Source organism: Haplochromis burtoni, unplaced genomic scaffold, assembly GCF_018398535.1.
Source record: "Haplochromis burtoni strain Fernald_Lab_line unplaced genomic scaffold, NCSU_Asbu1 Contig_140, whole genome shotgun sequence".
NCBI classification, from domain to species: Eukaryota; Metazoa; Chordata; class Actinopteri; order Cichliformes; family Cichlidae; genus Haplochromis; species Haplochromis burtoni.
This window is the reverse complement of record NW_024582501.1, coordinates 913,255-929,945: the sequence shown is the minus strand read 5'-3', so window position 1 is coordinate 929,945 and position 16,691 is coordinate 913,255. Positions and strand designations below refer to the sequence as shown.

Sequence of the window (16,691 nt, the reverse complement as noted above, 5' to 3'; positions counted from 1 at the left end):
AAAAAAGATTTCCTGGAGGAGCGATGTATCAAAGAAAACCAAAAAAACCAACATCTGAGTGGTGAAAATATGGTGTGTTAGTATCAGGTTGTCCTTTTCCCCTGCTCCTGTCTACTACACACAGATAAGCACTTCCATTTCCTCTCTTTCTCCATCTTTCAGTTGTGTGACCTCAGTTCTTCGCCCGGAGCCAAAAGCTATCGTTTAACACGGCTAAAGATGTGCCCCTAAACCCTCCCGCACTCCCTCCAAATCCAATACTTCACATTGCTAGCTGGGATATTGGTACATCTGGTTAAACTGCAGGGGGGAGGATATGCAGCAACCCATCACACTTTGGCTTTGCTGAGTTCAACTGTGGGTCATCCGCCAGTTACAACAGGATCGTGTTTAGAAGAGAAATTACAGGAGGGGAGGCTTTAGAAGCTGAAATAATGACCGGGCCCGGAAAAGAATCATAAAAAAATAAAATGTCCTATGACCTCCTAATGATGTTCCAGTTCTTGGAGGCGTAGCTACTGTGAGTGTAGCCACTGCAAAAATATAAAATAAAATAATAAAGTTTTGGGGTGCCTGAGGGGTGTCGATGCAGTCACTGGGGTGATTTAACAGAGTTCTTGTTAGGGTCTATGACGCCTGAGCAGGCAGATAAGAATCACAACCCTTGTCTTATTAAAATAATGGAGGAAAAAAATTACAATATGGCTTAAAAACACACACACGCACGCACAAACACACCAAACAAAAAGACGTCACCGCTCTACTCTCCATGACCCATGCTTCCCATCGCAGCTGGGGACTGCGTTTAGCAGAAACGCTGCTTGAGCGCAGTAATATTTTCTCACGTGTGACACCAATGAAAGATTATTCTGTCCGTCTTCATTCAACTCACTTTCTGGGTCCTGACCGCTCCCCGACACCATGCCTCGCTTTCTACTTGCACGACTTTTACCAAATTACTTCACGATCCTCCTCACTGGTGAAACCACTTGCAACTAAAATGTGTTATATACCACAAAAAGTGCTGCACCATGAAATAAAAAATATATAGCTAACGAGAAAAAAAAAAAATCTATAGCCAACATATCCAGTTTTCATATATCTGTGTTATATAGTAACTTTGTGTACTCTGAAGGTTAGAATATAATTTGGAAAAAAAATAAAATAAAAAAATAAAATCAGGCATCACTACAGAAGACAGCCAAATAAATTCAGTTGCTGCAAAAAAAATAAAACAGGAAAAAAAGAGAAATCATGCATAACATCTGTATTCTCTGTAAAAGCTTAGAAATGAGTACAAAACAGTCAACTAATACCAAATTTGTGTTCAGTAAAAATGAGATGACAAACTAGAAATAGAGATGCTTGCTTAAGATGAGATTGTTTTTTCCTCCCATTCTCCCATTAATTTGGCAAAAAAACCCAACAAACACTGAGATGAAAAGGACAAGATGAAAAAAAAATGCTACATAAATATTCTCTCTCAGATAACAGTTGTGATAGACTGTCAGCCTCACTGTCTCTACTCTTAAAACTCATCTGTAGTTCAACCACAACAAGCTGAAAAGAAGGTTTTTGTCAGAAGCCTGTGCCTACAGTAGCCTGAAGAGCGTGAGAGATCCTCTCTCACAGTAAATAAATCAACACAAACCCTGTGGCTGTTTTCTTTTTCCCTCTGAGACCAGTTTTCCAGTGTGACTTGAAATTTTATGTGGTCTCGCTGTTCCGTATGCAGAGTCAGGTGACCGGGATATAAAAAAAAAAATTAAAAAAAAAAAAAAAAAAGAAGGAAAAAGGCCGGAAAGGCCTAAAAAGGGAAAAAAAAAAAGCGTTTCTTTTAAACGTGTGCAGTTTTACAACACTCGGGCTGCATTCCAATTATTTGAAGCAAAAAAAAAACAACGTGGTTTCACGTTCCATTTTTCAACCCGGGAATAATCACAGGAGTAGCCAAAAACTCAGGATCTAAACCGGCCTTCAATGACACTTCCAAGGAGCCCCGTTAAAGCCCTGCACAGGAGGTCAGGTGTGCAGACACCCCCCCTACCAGCTCTAGGCACCCCACATCTGTTGCAGTTTTAATCTGTGGCCTCACTTGCCCGCCCCAAACCCCTAAGCTTTCTTGTCTTTTTGCAGAAGGAGAAAACGTCTCTTTTTTATTACAAACAGATTTTTGTTAATTCGTTTCCTCTGCCTTTTGCACATAAAACCTTTTGTTAAAAAACAAATAAAATTAAAAACATAAAAGGACATTTAAAACAAAATAAAAACAGACATTATTAAAACAGAAAACGGGGGTTTGCTTGCCCCTCATTCTTCTATGCAGATGATCTCCCCGTCTGCCTCGCCCCCTGCTGCCTGCTCGCTCTCAGGCCTCAGTCTTCTCTTTCTTTTTGTTTTTCTTCAGGAAGGATGGGGTGCGGAACTTCTTCTTCTTCTTGGTGTTGGGCGACTTGGAGGGCGAGCTCTCGGGGGACAGGGCCTCTTCGATTTTCTCCCCGGAGCGCACGGTGATCTCCACGCTCTCGACGCTGGTGGTCAGCTGGCTCACGCGCTTTGACAGCTCCTCGTCCACGTCCCCGTGGTCGTTTTTACCGTTCATCAGTCCTGTGTGGTTCTCTGCGGGAAGGGAAATTAGCCAGACACAAGTTAGAGGTGAAAACATCGGGCACAACATCTGCAAGATGTGATAAATTCTCCCACGACAAAGAAGAGCTCCCTGGATTTAAGTGTTCTTTGGAAGGGATACATGTAGAGTAAATCTATGAGCTGCAAGGTATTCTCTTTTCAAATAAAATATTCTTTGGCTTTTTACATCATGATCATGTTTAGCATTTTGGCATACAAGCTATTATCTGGTAGTTAAACAGAGTTCATTAAAACTAGCTCTTTTCTAGTCGTTTTCCACCAATAGGAATCTTCAGCTTGTGGATGTCCACCAAGAGCAAACTCATAACTATTACTGGTGGAGCATCACTGAGGTGCATGTTCATGTTATCATATTGGAGGAATGACTGATTAAATCAATATATTTTCCTCACACTGAATATGTCTCATCTCTTATTGTGTCTCATTGTGTCCTCTTGTGCCAAATGCGAGGCTCTGTTGTCGGATGTACTAATCACACAGTGTCCCCGTGCTCTACATATTTCGTAATATCCCTGCGTAAAAACCCCAGTGACCTGATAGCCCAGAGAGTCTGCCCTCCTTTCAACCCAACAAAATGGGAGCTTTGAACAGCACACTGCACACACTGCCTTAATCGGTGTTCACGTAACATGCCGGGAAGCGTCACATCTCCGTTCTCTGTGCTGCAAATGCAGGTTAAGCAATCCAGGGCGCTGGTTTCATATTACGCACCAAACGTGTCCTCTCAGGTTATTTTCATCATTGCATAAAAACCAGATGGTTGGACTAAAAGGCTTGCTGTACACCACGGCTGACCTCATGGTGACAGTGTCAGAAAATATAGGTCCCCTGAGTGAACGCGCCGTTATTGGTTAATTGTTATTGTGTGGTTTTTGCGCGTTTGCCCTGGAAGGAAGTGGACAGGAAACCAATCCCATAGTGCCATTATTTACAACTTGTAGAGAGACCTCTATGATCCTGCCATTTCTTGGCGGCACACCAAATGGCTTCAAATGTCAATCTTGCGTGTTAACAGACGAAATACATTCAAAGGGCGGCAACAGGCAAGAAACCCAGTGATGTGAAACTTCCCATTACCAGTCCCTCAGGTCTGTGATGTTAACACCAAATGAACATTCACTCTTGATAAGTCTTTATAATGATGCGTGTAAGACTGCGACAAAACCTCAAGTTTAGATAAAAACACTGAATGAGCCAAATAAGAAAATCAATACCGTCTTGTATCTTTCATTAGGAAGTGATGCAGAGCATGACGGCAAAGCTCTCAATTTATTGGCTGATCCATGTTCCTACTCTCATCTATGGCCACAAACTGTAGGTAGCGACCAAACGAATATTTAACTGTTGGCAAAATGAGCCTTCTTTGAATGTCTGGGCTCTCTATTAGAGATAGGGGTGAGCAGCTCAGAGGAGAGATGCTGCTCCTCTACATCAAAAGGAAAGGCGACTCAGGCATCTGATCAGGACGCCTTCTAGGCAAGGTGTTTCAGGCATGTTCAACAAGGAGGAGACCTCTGGGCAGGACATGGTAGACAGCTTCCCCCCCCCCCAAGACTGTCTTGTGAGAGGGGGGTCTGGGCATCACTACTCACACCGTAGCAGACCCAGATAACTAGCAGAAAATGGAAGTATGAGTTTTCATCAGGAGGGAGTTCGTTTATCTTAGCAATAAAATGAGAGAAAAGTGCTGGGCTGATATAACCAAAAATTGATGCCATTTCTTGAAGCAGCTACTCTCTGGCAACCAATTGCAAAATCACAGAAATCCCTGAATGCTTGATAAGTTTACAAGACTTCAAGTCTTTAAAAATTGCTTCTCCCATTGCTCTAAAAAACAAACAAACCTTTGGACCCTCAATGGCAAAATAATAAGTGTATAAAATATGAATTCATACCTTTCAGGCAACGCTACATTTTCATAACCCAATATAAATTTGTATTGTCCAAAAAAAAAAAAAAAAAAAAAAGCCAGAGAGGTATTAAATGTAGTGAAACTGTTGCAGTTTCATTGAATTAGATGACCACGTTTTAACATGAAAGACTAGTTAGTACAGCATGAGCTAGTTCAGGCACTGTATAATAAGCATTTAGTCTATTGCAGTTAAATTTACGCTCTCATGCTCGTCCACAAACACACGTCCGACATTAAAGTTAAAAAGCAAGACAGTGAAGCTCATTCTGAAAAACAATTCAGTCTGTGAGTGAGTGATACCTTCTTTAGCTGAAGTGCTTTGCGGGGACTGGGTGACAGACAGAGACTGAGAGAGAGTGGAGCCATCGTCAGAGGTTAGCTCGTGCTCGCCATCTGCAGGGAGGGTAGGGACGGGGCCAGGTGGGGGGGGGGGTTGTGAGGGTTGGATGAGAGGATTGTGGCAGGGTGTAGGGGGTGGAAGTAGAGGGAAGACAGCAGGGGTGAGTGGGATGAGAGGTTGGAGGGAATTGGGATGAAGGGTCCGGAGGGAGTGGGGTGGGGAGGTTGACAGATTAGTGGTAACACACACACATGTTAGAATCAGGCCATGCACAGCTGTTTTCCAACAAAATTTACAAAATCCTTGTCTGCCGATCACCCAGAGTGCCATCAATCCACCCGCCCCCGGGCGTGGGTGGCTGAGCACACACTGTAACATTTTGCTAAACCTTAACACAGACAACGCTCTTGATGGCGACTTGTGGTCCACTGCTAGCTAGACCACCAAAGTTTAAACTTTCTTTATGAGATGTATCATTTACATAGACTGAAGTATTTGTATTGTGAGACATTTAAATACAGAAAAATGAAGTTTAGGGCAAGAAAGAAAAGAAATCTCAGTCACTCTTATATAGAATAAGGAGATTATGAGAAAAGTTTATATTCTTCTGTAAAATAGATAAAGAAACAAGCATAATGAGTCCCCTTTGAACTATAGATTCTTAAACAATTCTATCCAACCATAAGGAGCACATAGTGTTGCCACGCAGCTTAGCTACAGTAGCTTAATTTCATTTTAAACACCAATTAGTCTGAATGAAAGACGTTCCCTGATCACTTTAACACATTCATTAGTACGTTCGGGCTTACACATCGAGCTGGCAGTCGTCACAATCATTCACAACTCCTACAAGCACAGCGTATAGGACGTGTTTGCATAACAGCCTGATCTGTGCAGTGATAGTACTCGGTGTTCTGTATATACACAGATAAAAATGTGTGCGAGCCTCAGATGAGATGATCTCAGTGTGTGTAGTCATTTGCATGAGCTTTGTCACCTCATGTGAAACATATAGCACATAATACGCATCTGTACATGTGTTCATACATATCTATGTCGCATATAGCTCAATTTGATCAGTTCTCTTATATAATGCGCATTATAATCAATCTGTTTTTTTAAAAATGATCAATATATACAATCTGCATGTCACAACTAATCGCAGGCTAAGCCTATAAACGTGTGTGTGCGTGTCCGGGCCGAGCATGTATCAGGCCTTTCCAGACGGTCTCCAGCTTGTCTCCAGATTGGTCACCGGGGATTCATGGGGCTATGGGGGCAAAAGTGTCATAGCAACGGGCTCTGATCATGTGGCGGGTGTGAAGACCTGCTGTCTGTTCGCTCTGCCATCTTAGTCACACTGGCCCCTTACACACATACAGTCGCACCATGTTTCATATGCACAGAAGAACATTTGCAGCCATCCATACACATGGCCTTACCCAAATATACACAACACACAAATACACATTCACTGTGCTCCAGTGTGACAGAAGGCCCCCCAGATATTGATTCGCTATTGATTTTTCCTCTGCCTCTCTGAAAGACAATAGGACAGAAGGCTAATATGATTAGCCTTGACTTGTGTGTGTATTTGTGTGTGTGTTGACAAGGTTAACACAGTTTAAAGCAGCCATAGACCTTGCATATAGATATAGACGTATAGGTATATAGATGTGCGTCTGTGCACGCGTTGACCGAGATCATTTAAATCTTTTGTTACCACCAGACTGCTGAGAGGGCACAAAGGAAAGTTGAGCTGTTTACTAATCAGTCTCCAAGGGGACGGCTTTGTAATTGCAGAACCAATTTTAAGAAATCCTGATTAGTTTTAAGCTCAAGTTGAAATCTGCTCCAGCTGTTTATTTTAAGGACTTTTGAATATCTGGCTCTTAGTGTCTTATTTTTTCCACAGTTTAAAGTCTTTTAAAACGTGCAAAAAAACCCTTTAATGACTCAAACACCAACAGTAGTTTTAGGTGCCGATGAGCTTTTAATCCAGGGGCAACACAAACCGATTTCACTCAGCTCTCAAGAGATACAAGCGGAACCGGATAAATTCATATTCAAGCTTTCTTGAGGTCTTAGTTTTTCCTTCAGGGTTAATAAAGATGATTGCGATGGTTAATAGACCAGCATTTTTAAAAAAAAAGAAGATTTACTTTAAAATCAAAACCATGATATAAGTGATAAATTAAAAGAAAAGGACCAGTTTCCTGCACCGGAGTAAACTGACGCCAGCACCCAGCTAAGCAGATGACAATTCCTCTTGCTGGCTCAAACTAATTTCCCGATGTGTGCGCTCAAATTGTATCTTGCATATTGATTATTGATCCAATTTGTTTCAAGCCCCGGCTCAATATTTTGTTGTTTAATGAACCTTCACCGACTGGTAAGGTCGTCTGCAGCTGGCAGCAGGAAAGAAAACTCTGGGTTCGAGTTCATCTCGCCATGTGTGCGTGAGCTTTGATGGTTGTTAACAGAAGTGTATTCGTGAGCGTATGTGCCGTACCGCTGAGGCCCAGTTGCCTTCTCTCCACGTTCTTGCGATACTCTTCCAGCGCCTTCTCTGACAACTCACTGAAAGGGTTGGGAGGCAGGGGAGCCATCTGCTCTTCCTCTGTGGGCACGTATGGCTGGGGAGGAGACAGGCAGAGGGGTGAGGATGGGACACACGTACACAGAGAGAAATAATCAGGAGGCACTGGCACACACTCTGAAATTTAAAAAACAAACCATGTACTAACACACAAGCACACACCAAAGGTACACATACCAAAAAAAAACCATGCACGCACCACTCCACACACACACACACACACACACACACACAATCAAACAAAAAAAAAAAGTTTAAAAATGGCACAAACACCCACTGTGTCTGAGGATGACAATCATTCATTAGAGGATGAATAAGGCAGCTCGTGTAAAGATAAAACCACATCACAGAGTCCACATCTAATCAACTCCACGCAAGATGTGTTTCTTACTCACACTCGTGCACACACACACACACACACACACACACACACACAACGCACTTGAGCTTAAATCTCTGCTAAGCTTTCTGACTAAAAATGTCAGAAAGAGACCCGTGCTCCAACAAATCATCACACTTCAACAACTCTCACGAATAAGTGCAGTTTTGTTTAAAGCAAACAAGTAATACATTGAAAACAGTTGTCAATTTTAAAGCAAAACTCTACTACAACACATGCAGTGGTTTTTGAGCAGAACGAGTGATGAAGTGTTAAAAATCATAAAATGAACAAAAAAAAATGTAGAAAACTAAAAACAACCACAGACAGGAAAACGTACGTTGGTATTTACCAGAACGTTTATCTGCACCAGATCCTTCAAGACAAAACATTAAACCACGAAACCATCAGCACCACAACTTCTAGTTGAGACATTTTTACTTCACTTGTTCCAATAATTTATACATTCAATTCTATCCTTGCTAGTAAAGTGCAACTGTCAAGAGCTTCATTTCATCCGTTATAAATGTGTTTACTTGTCTCCCCCTAGTGTTCAAGAGATGTCGTTAAAGTGGCTTAAACTGGCAGTCTGAACAATTTTGGATAAAGTTTTTTTTTTTTTTTTAATAGTTTTGGAGAGTCCTCCTCCTCTAATGTTCTCACTAAGTCATTAAGATTAGGAAACTCCTGTAATATGCAGAAAAGCTCTATCATAATCACAAAAAAGCAAATCTCTAATCAGCCAGAACAACTGAGCCCACCTTTAAGTTTCTCCTTAAAGTTAGATAAAGATGTCCTGCAAACCTCAACTGTTTTTATAGCATTATCAACACCAGCTATTCTGGATTTTCTTCAAATATCTGTAAGGACTTTCTGTTAATTGAAGAATATCCTGCAAGAACTGTTTGTCATGTACCCCGGTGTGCCCTTTAAGAGGAATTAAAAGTATTTATTGTTAAGTCACAGCATCTAACTGCTTAAACTTTATGCATTTTTTGTGAAAACTTGTCTTGTTAAAACAGATATTAGATGTTACACATCTACAGTTTACCATCAGATACTTTCTTCTTTGAAGATCTGCTCTCTAAAAACGACGGTTTCCACAGAACACGAGGTTTAGAGGCGAGAAAGAGGAAATTCTCACCTTTCGCGGTTCATCGACAGGGATGCCTGCGAGGTGCTGAGACCGCGGCCCTGATGACATCACATCAAGCCGGTTCTGCTCTCTGATCTGTAACGGGACGAAACACACGGTGACTTACTCTAATAACCCAAACAAGTGAACACAAACATTCTGTCAGGAATCAGGACAACATGCCTGATACAGTCAGATGTTTCAGTGCCTAGATTTGTACTGATTTTGTAAGATGCTCTAAAACCAGTGCAGTGACAGTTCAAATGTAGCCGTCTTCTCAAGCACTGACTACAAATTATACAGTAGTATGATTACATGGGGACCAGACTATACACATAAAAGTATGGTAGAAAGAGACACTCTTGACAACAACTGTACAGTAGTACAATTTAGGGGACTGGCTGCTGTAAATCCTCACCTCTGTTAATCTGAATGATTGATTTTGACTGTTTTCTGCGTTGTTTGGTGATTTCTATATAATCTTTATTGAAACATTATTACCTTTATAGTAAAATTAATACTATTACTATTTAGCATGGCTCTAGTTAGCTACCCCCTGGTGTAGATATGCTCATATTTGGCTTTCAGAATAGTAAAACAAAAAAAACTGACACTTCAAAGTAGCATCGTGGCTGTTATGCCCTCCTTAAACATATGAGGCTATGATAGAGATTTATTTAATCCTTAATTATGTGTCAAGTGTTAATATCCTCACATTTTTAAACAGAACCCAGAACAAAATAGTAAAGTGTATCCTACAATTTCTGTCACTCCATCTTTAGATTTTCGTCACGTTCGTAGCATCAAGCTACGAAAATGGTAGTTTTACTTACTTTGTTCCTCTTCGCCAGCACTTCAGTGGGATCTGTGTTGAGAGGGACAAACTGATTGGGATCCTCGATACGAATTGGGGTTCCTGGGTCATCTGCCTTCATCCACTGTTAACAGAAGACCAGTGAAAACTTTGTTTCAAAAAATATAATAATAATATTAATAATATTAAAAATAATAATGATGATGCAGCTGAACCCCTGTAGTTCACAATTTAGCCACTAGATGGTAATCTAGTACCATTTGTTCTTAGCACTGGGATGCAAGTCCAGCCAAAACACAGCAGTCCACAGTAGCTGTGGGTATGTACACACTAACTTTCCCAGCCACACTGCTCACCGTGGTTGTCCGGCTGTTGTAGCGCTCCTCTCCACCTTCTACGCTGACCTTGGTGTAGCTGTTGGGTGAATTGAGCCAGCGTGTCTTCTCCCTCTGCTGCCGCTGCTGGAGAAACTTGAAGGGCAGCCGTGTTGCACCACTATCCGCGTCCTCTTCGAACATGAACGCTGTAACCGTGGCGGGGATCTCGACGTCGCTCTTGTGCCTCGGCTTCTCCCGGATGATGGGGTGCCGGTATGCATAGCCTGTCCTGTAGCCCTAAAAGGCGTCGCAGAGGATCACATGTAGGGTTTGCTTTCTTTTATCTGGTTTGTGCTGATCCATACATTTACATAGGCCTTGTCATATGTCACAGTAGTCTCCCCACATCATCCATGACTACTGCTCCAGAATAAGTTTTGTATCATGACATTGATTTCACAGCTGACTTTATAAATGAATAAACATTCAATCGGTTTCGTTTTTAGCACATGAACGACAGAAATGAGCATTGATTCCTGTAATGCTGGTTGGCCTGCCAGTTTCATAGTTAGTCACATGGAAAAGAAAGACTGTGCTTTGACTGCAGGCTTTCTGGCAACACAGAGGACAGCGTTAGATAGTCATTTCCTGTCTGACCCCCTTTTTCTCTCACCCTTTTCCCTCCATCCCCTTCCTTTCCTCTCTCTCTCTCCACTTTATTCCCAACCATCTTTTTCGCTCACATTCCCATCGCCCGTCCCTCAGTGCACTCTTTTAGTCCAGTTGGTTTTCAGACAGTTTTCCACACCAGGCTTGACAGCGAGGTTCCGTTCTTTTGTCTTTCCCCCTTTCCTTTTCATCTCAGCCCCCACATCTCAGTCGATACTGACATTTCAACCTAACTGAGCTGGCGTGATCTCCTCCTGCAAAATCCTGCTTTATATTCAGACATTTCTAAATATTCACAGCTGGCAGCTTGCCGAGACACAGTATAACTACTCGATTTTTCTCCCACTTTCTCCCTTTGTGTTACAAATGTGCCTTGGTCCTGTCCTGAATCCAAGAATTTATCTGACACAAATGCCGTTTATGAAGTGTGTAAAGGGGGAGAGTAGGAAAGCAAGGGAGACAAAGATGAACTATTCAAAGTTGCAACAGGCTGGGAGGCAGTGATTCATTGAGAAAGCAGAGGGGGGGAAAGAGGAGAGAAAGGTGGGAGGGAAGCATGGAGAAAGGTGAAAAGTGTCGGGTGAAGCAGGCGAGCGAAGCACACGCGGATAGAGATGCAAGGAGGACAAAAGGCATGAGAATCTGAGACAAGGAAGAACATTCAGCAAATCTCCAGGGACTGAACCACTCCAGATTTTTAAAGTTATCACTGTACTAACAAAACGCTCCTCCATTTCCTTTAAGTTTCATTTGCTGTTCTTTCCAAAGACGAGCTTTGGAATCAGGACTGCTTCTTTGCATTGCACGTTAAAAGTTTAGTTTACTGTAGGTGGCGCCCTTTTCCAGTATTGTTCACCCACACTAGCCACCACTGCTAGTAGCTGAATAGTTCTCCATCATTAGTGCAACAGAAATAAGACTGAAACAAACAGAAAGGTGAACTAAAACGAACCTCGGACCAAATGTGTGCCATAGTGGATAAACACCAGATGTGACACTTTTATGAAATCCATATAGGCCTGTTATTATCGTTTTATAAATCAGTAACTGAGTGCTTTCACACTGGATACCCTTGGATACCAGGGATTTGTGTCTACTCCTGGTTTTGAAGCAGGGATCTTACTCATGTTAAGTGAAACCAAGATGGGTTACTTTGCTAAAACAAATGATTACACTCCTGATTTCACAAAGCCACAACAAGTAAAGATTAAAATGATTTATTTTATGATTATTATGCATTTTTGTGTCATATATATCTTTTTTATAACTATGCAAGTGTTTATTTAGGTCTTTTTTGTGTCTTTTTCCGGGGGGGGGGGGGGGGTGGTTGTGTGGTAAACTGACAAAACTTTCACTTTTGATGTTTAGGTTTTTCTTTATACACTTACCAGATTATCCAGCATCCTCATCAGAGACTCAAACTCCAGCTCACCGATTTTCCACTTGTATTGCCCAGCCATGTTGATAGCACCCGCCGAGGCGACGGCGAACACTCGTGATTTGTACTTCTCCTGGTCCAGCACTATAAGGTTGTCCACACCTCCAGCACAAGAAATGGCATTAACCTGAGGACAGAGGGAGACAGACGTGAGCTTCTACTGGTGGCTGGTGGCTTACGCAACACAAAAATAAACAACACCCCCCTCCTTCTCATAATACATGTGCGGCATTAGATCATCTATCTAAAAGGAGCATAAGCAGGAACAAATTTCCTGACCATTTCCCCTGCAGACTAAAAGTGTCATTTAGCAAAACCAAAATGAGAGACCCCTCCGGCTACCACGGCACTGAATTTACAGTAGATGACATGCAAACATGCCTGAGGGGATTTATTTCGAGAAATTAAGCTGGGCTGGGCTTTGCGGGATGGATTAATGTTTTCTTTTGCTTGACCAGGGAGAGTCAATCAGGAGATTTGGTTTGCTGTTACAGTGGAGCACAGCCGTTCATCTCTAAAATCCACCATATTTACCAATGAACAGGAAGACACGCAAGAACAAAAAGCAAGACAACAGAAATCCAACACAGCTGTATTTTCACTTATTGCTACAACTGCCCCTTCAAAATGGAAACAGCTGCACAGCAGTCAGCTGCACCAACCAAACTACCACCGAGGAAAGTGGGCAGCGTTTATCAGCTTGTTACAGTTTGATATTCTGGGTAATTCACGTGGATGTTATTTTGACATGCAGCATCCACCTAATCGATGCTGCAAACCAAGCACACACCCCAAAGTCAATGACACTCACTAATAACCTCCACCAGCAGTGCACTACAACACACACCAGTAAAAGATCCACCATCCTGCAGCCCACAGGACCCAAAGAATCCACTGCTGGACACCAAAGGTCACTTAAAGAGGACGTCTGGCAATATGTTAACAGGTGCACAACAAACAGATCCAAACCCTTATAAATACACGGCAGTGAGAAGTGTCTGAATGACCACTGAGATTTAAAAAAAATATTATTTCTTATGTTCCATTTCAAATACTGCTGCAGCTAAGTTGAGCTAATCCACAATCCCTGACAAACACGCCACCGCTCTCCGGGCTTATCGCCATCTTATCGGAAAAGATTACGCAGACCGACACATTACATGAAATATGAATATACACTTAAGATAACCTCAAAATGAACATGCAGTCAATAAACATTCATTCATGCTGCCCAATTCTCACCCCTTGAAATCTTATGTATCACCTTCTGTTCAGCTTTACTAATTAAAAACAAAACACGGAGAACACCATCCTTCTCTTAATGCTGCTTTGGACCAGCGTCAACAATAACACATCAGATTGTTACTCCCTTCATCAGACTCCTAATAGCCTTATTATAAAGCTGTGTTTGGCCAACATTTTCCACATGGGGAGAGATTATGAGTTAGAGTGTTCTTAAAATAGAGAGGGAGAAATGTGAAAGCAGCTGTGGAGATTAGATTTAGCAGGAAAGCTACCGCCCTCCTGGACTAATGCGTGTGTTTGGAAGCCGAAGAGAGAGAGTGTGAGCGTGTGTGTGTGTGTCGGGCAGGAATGTACTGGGTACCAGCAGCACTTGGCTCTGCAATGTGTACCTGGATTTCACAGGCATACTGAGCGCTGTAGATGTAGTGAAAGGCCTCTTCGATGGTCTCCCCGAGAGCAACCACGCCGTGATTCCTCAGCACCAAAACCTGGAACACGCGCACACAGAAAAAGTCATTGTAAGCATCAGAAGAGTTCGATCACAGAGAGGCACTACAGGTCCATTTCTCTAACTTGTATTAAATGAGACTGTTAGATGGTGTTTATTTTACTTATTCAGCAAGTAACCAAGTCAATGGAAGTACTGATGGAGAATGTGCGTGCTCATGCCGATTTGTATCCAGAAGCTCTGTTTTCTCTAGTTCTTAAAAAATGTTGGCCCAGGAGACAGAAGAGCTTCAAGAGTTTGAAGGTTGAAATCATTATGATTTTATGTATCAACAAGGGCTTGGCCACACTGGGCGATGACATCAGAACCTGGCAACAGACAAGCAGCGGAAACTCCCTTGAATTCCCAGAATGTTTTCCAGTTTAAATTCCATCAACCGGTGATTTTTTTTTTGATTTTTTTTTTTTAAAGACGCCAGAAAGCAAGATATACACATGGAAGGCAAATAGAAAACCCAAAATAAGGGTGCCTGACTGCCCTACTATTGCTCCTTGTTCGAAATAAACACCCTGATATTTCAATCGTTTTCCTGTCTTAGGTTAAAGGGATGAGATATAAAACAGGCTTGATTATTTTGAACTACCCCAACATATGGGCCTAAATTGCTCCAAGCCTCTAAAAGTTTTGGTCTGTTGTCTGAAAGACTGCAGAAACGCGACTCAAAGACACATTTTGGCTCTTTTTTATCAGCAAACCTCTGGGACAAATACACTCCAGTCTGAAGCTAGAGATACTGGTAGAAAGCTTTTTAATACATCTGCACAAAAGCTAAGTTTATTGTTTGCACTTTTTATTTACCGTGTGGATTCTTCAAATCGCAAACCAATTATGCAAAAGTGATGGAAGATGTTGCACAATGTTTAGTCTCCTCGCTTCGCCTACCTTTGTTGTTGGCCCCAGGGCCTTCTGTAGCTCTATGCGCTCATCCTGCTCATCCAGACTGCCCTGGTAGTTGTAGTAGGCAATATCACCCAAGATCAGCGCCTCTTGGGAAATGGGCAGGATACCACACTTCATAGATGACACCTGAAGCAGGAGAAAGGTGAGAAGGAGACAGCAGAGACATGCCAGCAATGAGAAACGTTGACAGGTGGATTACAGCTGTATAGCTGCATTATTCTTTAACGTTCAGCAGCAGATGTTTCTCGTTGGTGCTCCTGTGGGAAGAAAGCTTGGAAACTCTGGCGCTCTCTGATGACTGCGGTGATGAGCCTCTTTGTTGTTGAAAACTTTCATTTCTGCGCTGTCGAGTCGTTTAAAGATATTCCCTTTTGGTCGAGGTGTCAAGGTAATTTTACGGGATATCACGTCACTATTCAAATTCATCCAGCCTGAAATACCTCTTCTCAAATTGAGATCGCACCCCTCTTAAAAATAAAATAAGCATCAAGCACCAATCTGCAGGGAAAATCATCACAGAGAGGTTTGCAAGCTTGGGTATAATATAACGTGTGGTAATGTGAACTTACAGCTGCTGTGGCAGGAGTGTGCACGTGTATGATGCAGCGGATGTCTGGACGCATGGAGTAGATGGCAGCATGGGGGCTGAAACCTGCGGGGTCGATCCTCAGGTTGGTGGAGCCCTGGTCGATCACATCCCCGATGATGTTGACTTTCACCTGGGGAGGCACGGATAGGGTGCTTTGAGGATATCTGCTTCGAGTGGTTAAAAACACTTTAACCCAAGCAATAAGCGCCAAGAGTACGGCAGGGCTTTAGAGGCCACAGAGAGACGATGTACTGTAAACCATCACAACATCAGTGAAATCAAATATGCCGATACAAAACTAACTCACAAGCAGGTTATAACCCTGCAGTGTTAACCAAGCAGGCCTAAAGATAAGCCAACATCTGTGAGTATGATGGCACAGAAATCACATTACAACAATTCCTCCTTTCTGTATGCTCATCTCTGGGAAATGAATTTACGCTTTACCAGGAAACATAATAGTGGAACGGAGTGGACTCACTGCGACAACTTCATTACCAACCAGTTAACAGTTATTCGATTACATGACCGGAGAGAAAAGCATTCGAGGCAAAAGATATATAGAGGACCTGGAGGGACAGAGAGCACAATACCAGAGGGTGGGGGGGGAGACTGATAACTGGACACAGAGACTGTGATATAAAACCTGGAGGAAGAGCAAGTGCAGATGTCAGTCCTCACAGTAAAACCTAATAACAAACCGAAAACACAACTTTGCCTGCAGACCTTGTACACAATTGGCATCACTAAGCACATGTTGTTCTGTGATACAAGCCAGAAGCAGCCTGCTCACATTTCTGACCTCCCCCCAACAAGGTCCAAGAGTGTGTTATCACACCAGGAACACGGCATCCATCATCCAGTCAGAGGCTCATGAAACAAACACAGTTCAAACTGAGCCAGCTCAAAAGTGTGGGGTTTGGTACTTAAAGTGTGCGTGGAGCAGGAAACTATTTCCTTCCAAAATTAAAGGAATTACATTTTTTTTTAAACCCCTTCAAACTCTGTTTTTAATCTCTCATCATCATATTACTCAAACTAAAAACCCACCCATCCCATCCAGGGCTTCTTCAGAGCTGTGCCTCTACTCATTAGCTTTGGTAGCAACAGATCATTTTTATTTTAGGATTAAAAAAACGATTAAATAACAAAAACTGCACAAAGTTACTGGAGGTGTGGCTTTAAGTTTTCACCTCG

The 16,691-nt window shown here is 42.3% G+C and overlaps 1 protein-coding gene across 9 annotated transcripts in view; it reads right to left on the bottom strand.

Moving 5' to 3' along the window:
• Nucleotides 1-1,300: 1,300 nt before the first annotated feature.
• The window catches only part of add3a (adducin 3 (gamma) a), a 108,931-nt gene continuing 93,540 nt past the window's right edge, over nt 1,301-16,691 (bottom strand). For 5 of the 9 annotated variants that reach the window (XM_005931310.3, XM_005931311.3, XM_005931309.3 and 2 more), the window contains 11 exons: nt 15,475-15,624; nt 14,888-15,031; nt 13,887-13,985; nt 12,203-12,379; nt 10,185-10,442; nt 9,848-9,952; nt 9,024-9,110; nt 8,220-8,255; nt 7,414-7,537; nt 4,862-4,954; nt 1,301-2,619 (listed from right to left, as the gene is read on the bottom strand). In XM_005931310.3, the coding sequence (XP_005931372.1) occupies nt 2,369-2,619; nt 4,862-4,954; nt 7,414-7,537; nt 8,220-8,255; nt 9,024-9,110; nt 9,848-9,952; nt 10,185-10,442; nt 12,203-12,379; nt 13,887-13,985; nt 14,888-15,031; nt 15,475-15,624 (1,524 nt within the window). In that variant the 3' untranslated portion in view covers nt 1,301-2,368. The remainder of the gene's footprint in view (nt 2,620-4,861; nt 4,955-7,413; nt 7,538-8,219; nt 8,256-9,023; nt 9,111-9,847; nt 9,953-10,184; nt 10,443-12,202; nt 12,380-13,886; nt 13,986-14,887; nt 15,032-15,474; nt 15,625-16,691) is intronic. The other 4 variants (XM_042224535.1, XM_042224537.1, XM_042224536.1 and 1 more) reach the window with 4 other exon arrangements.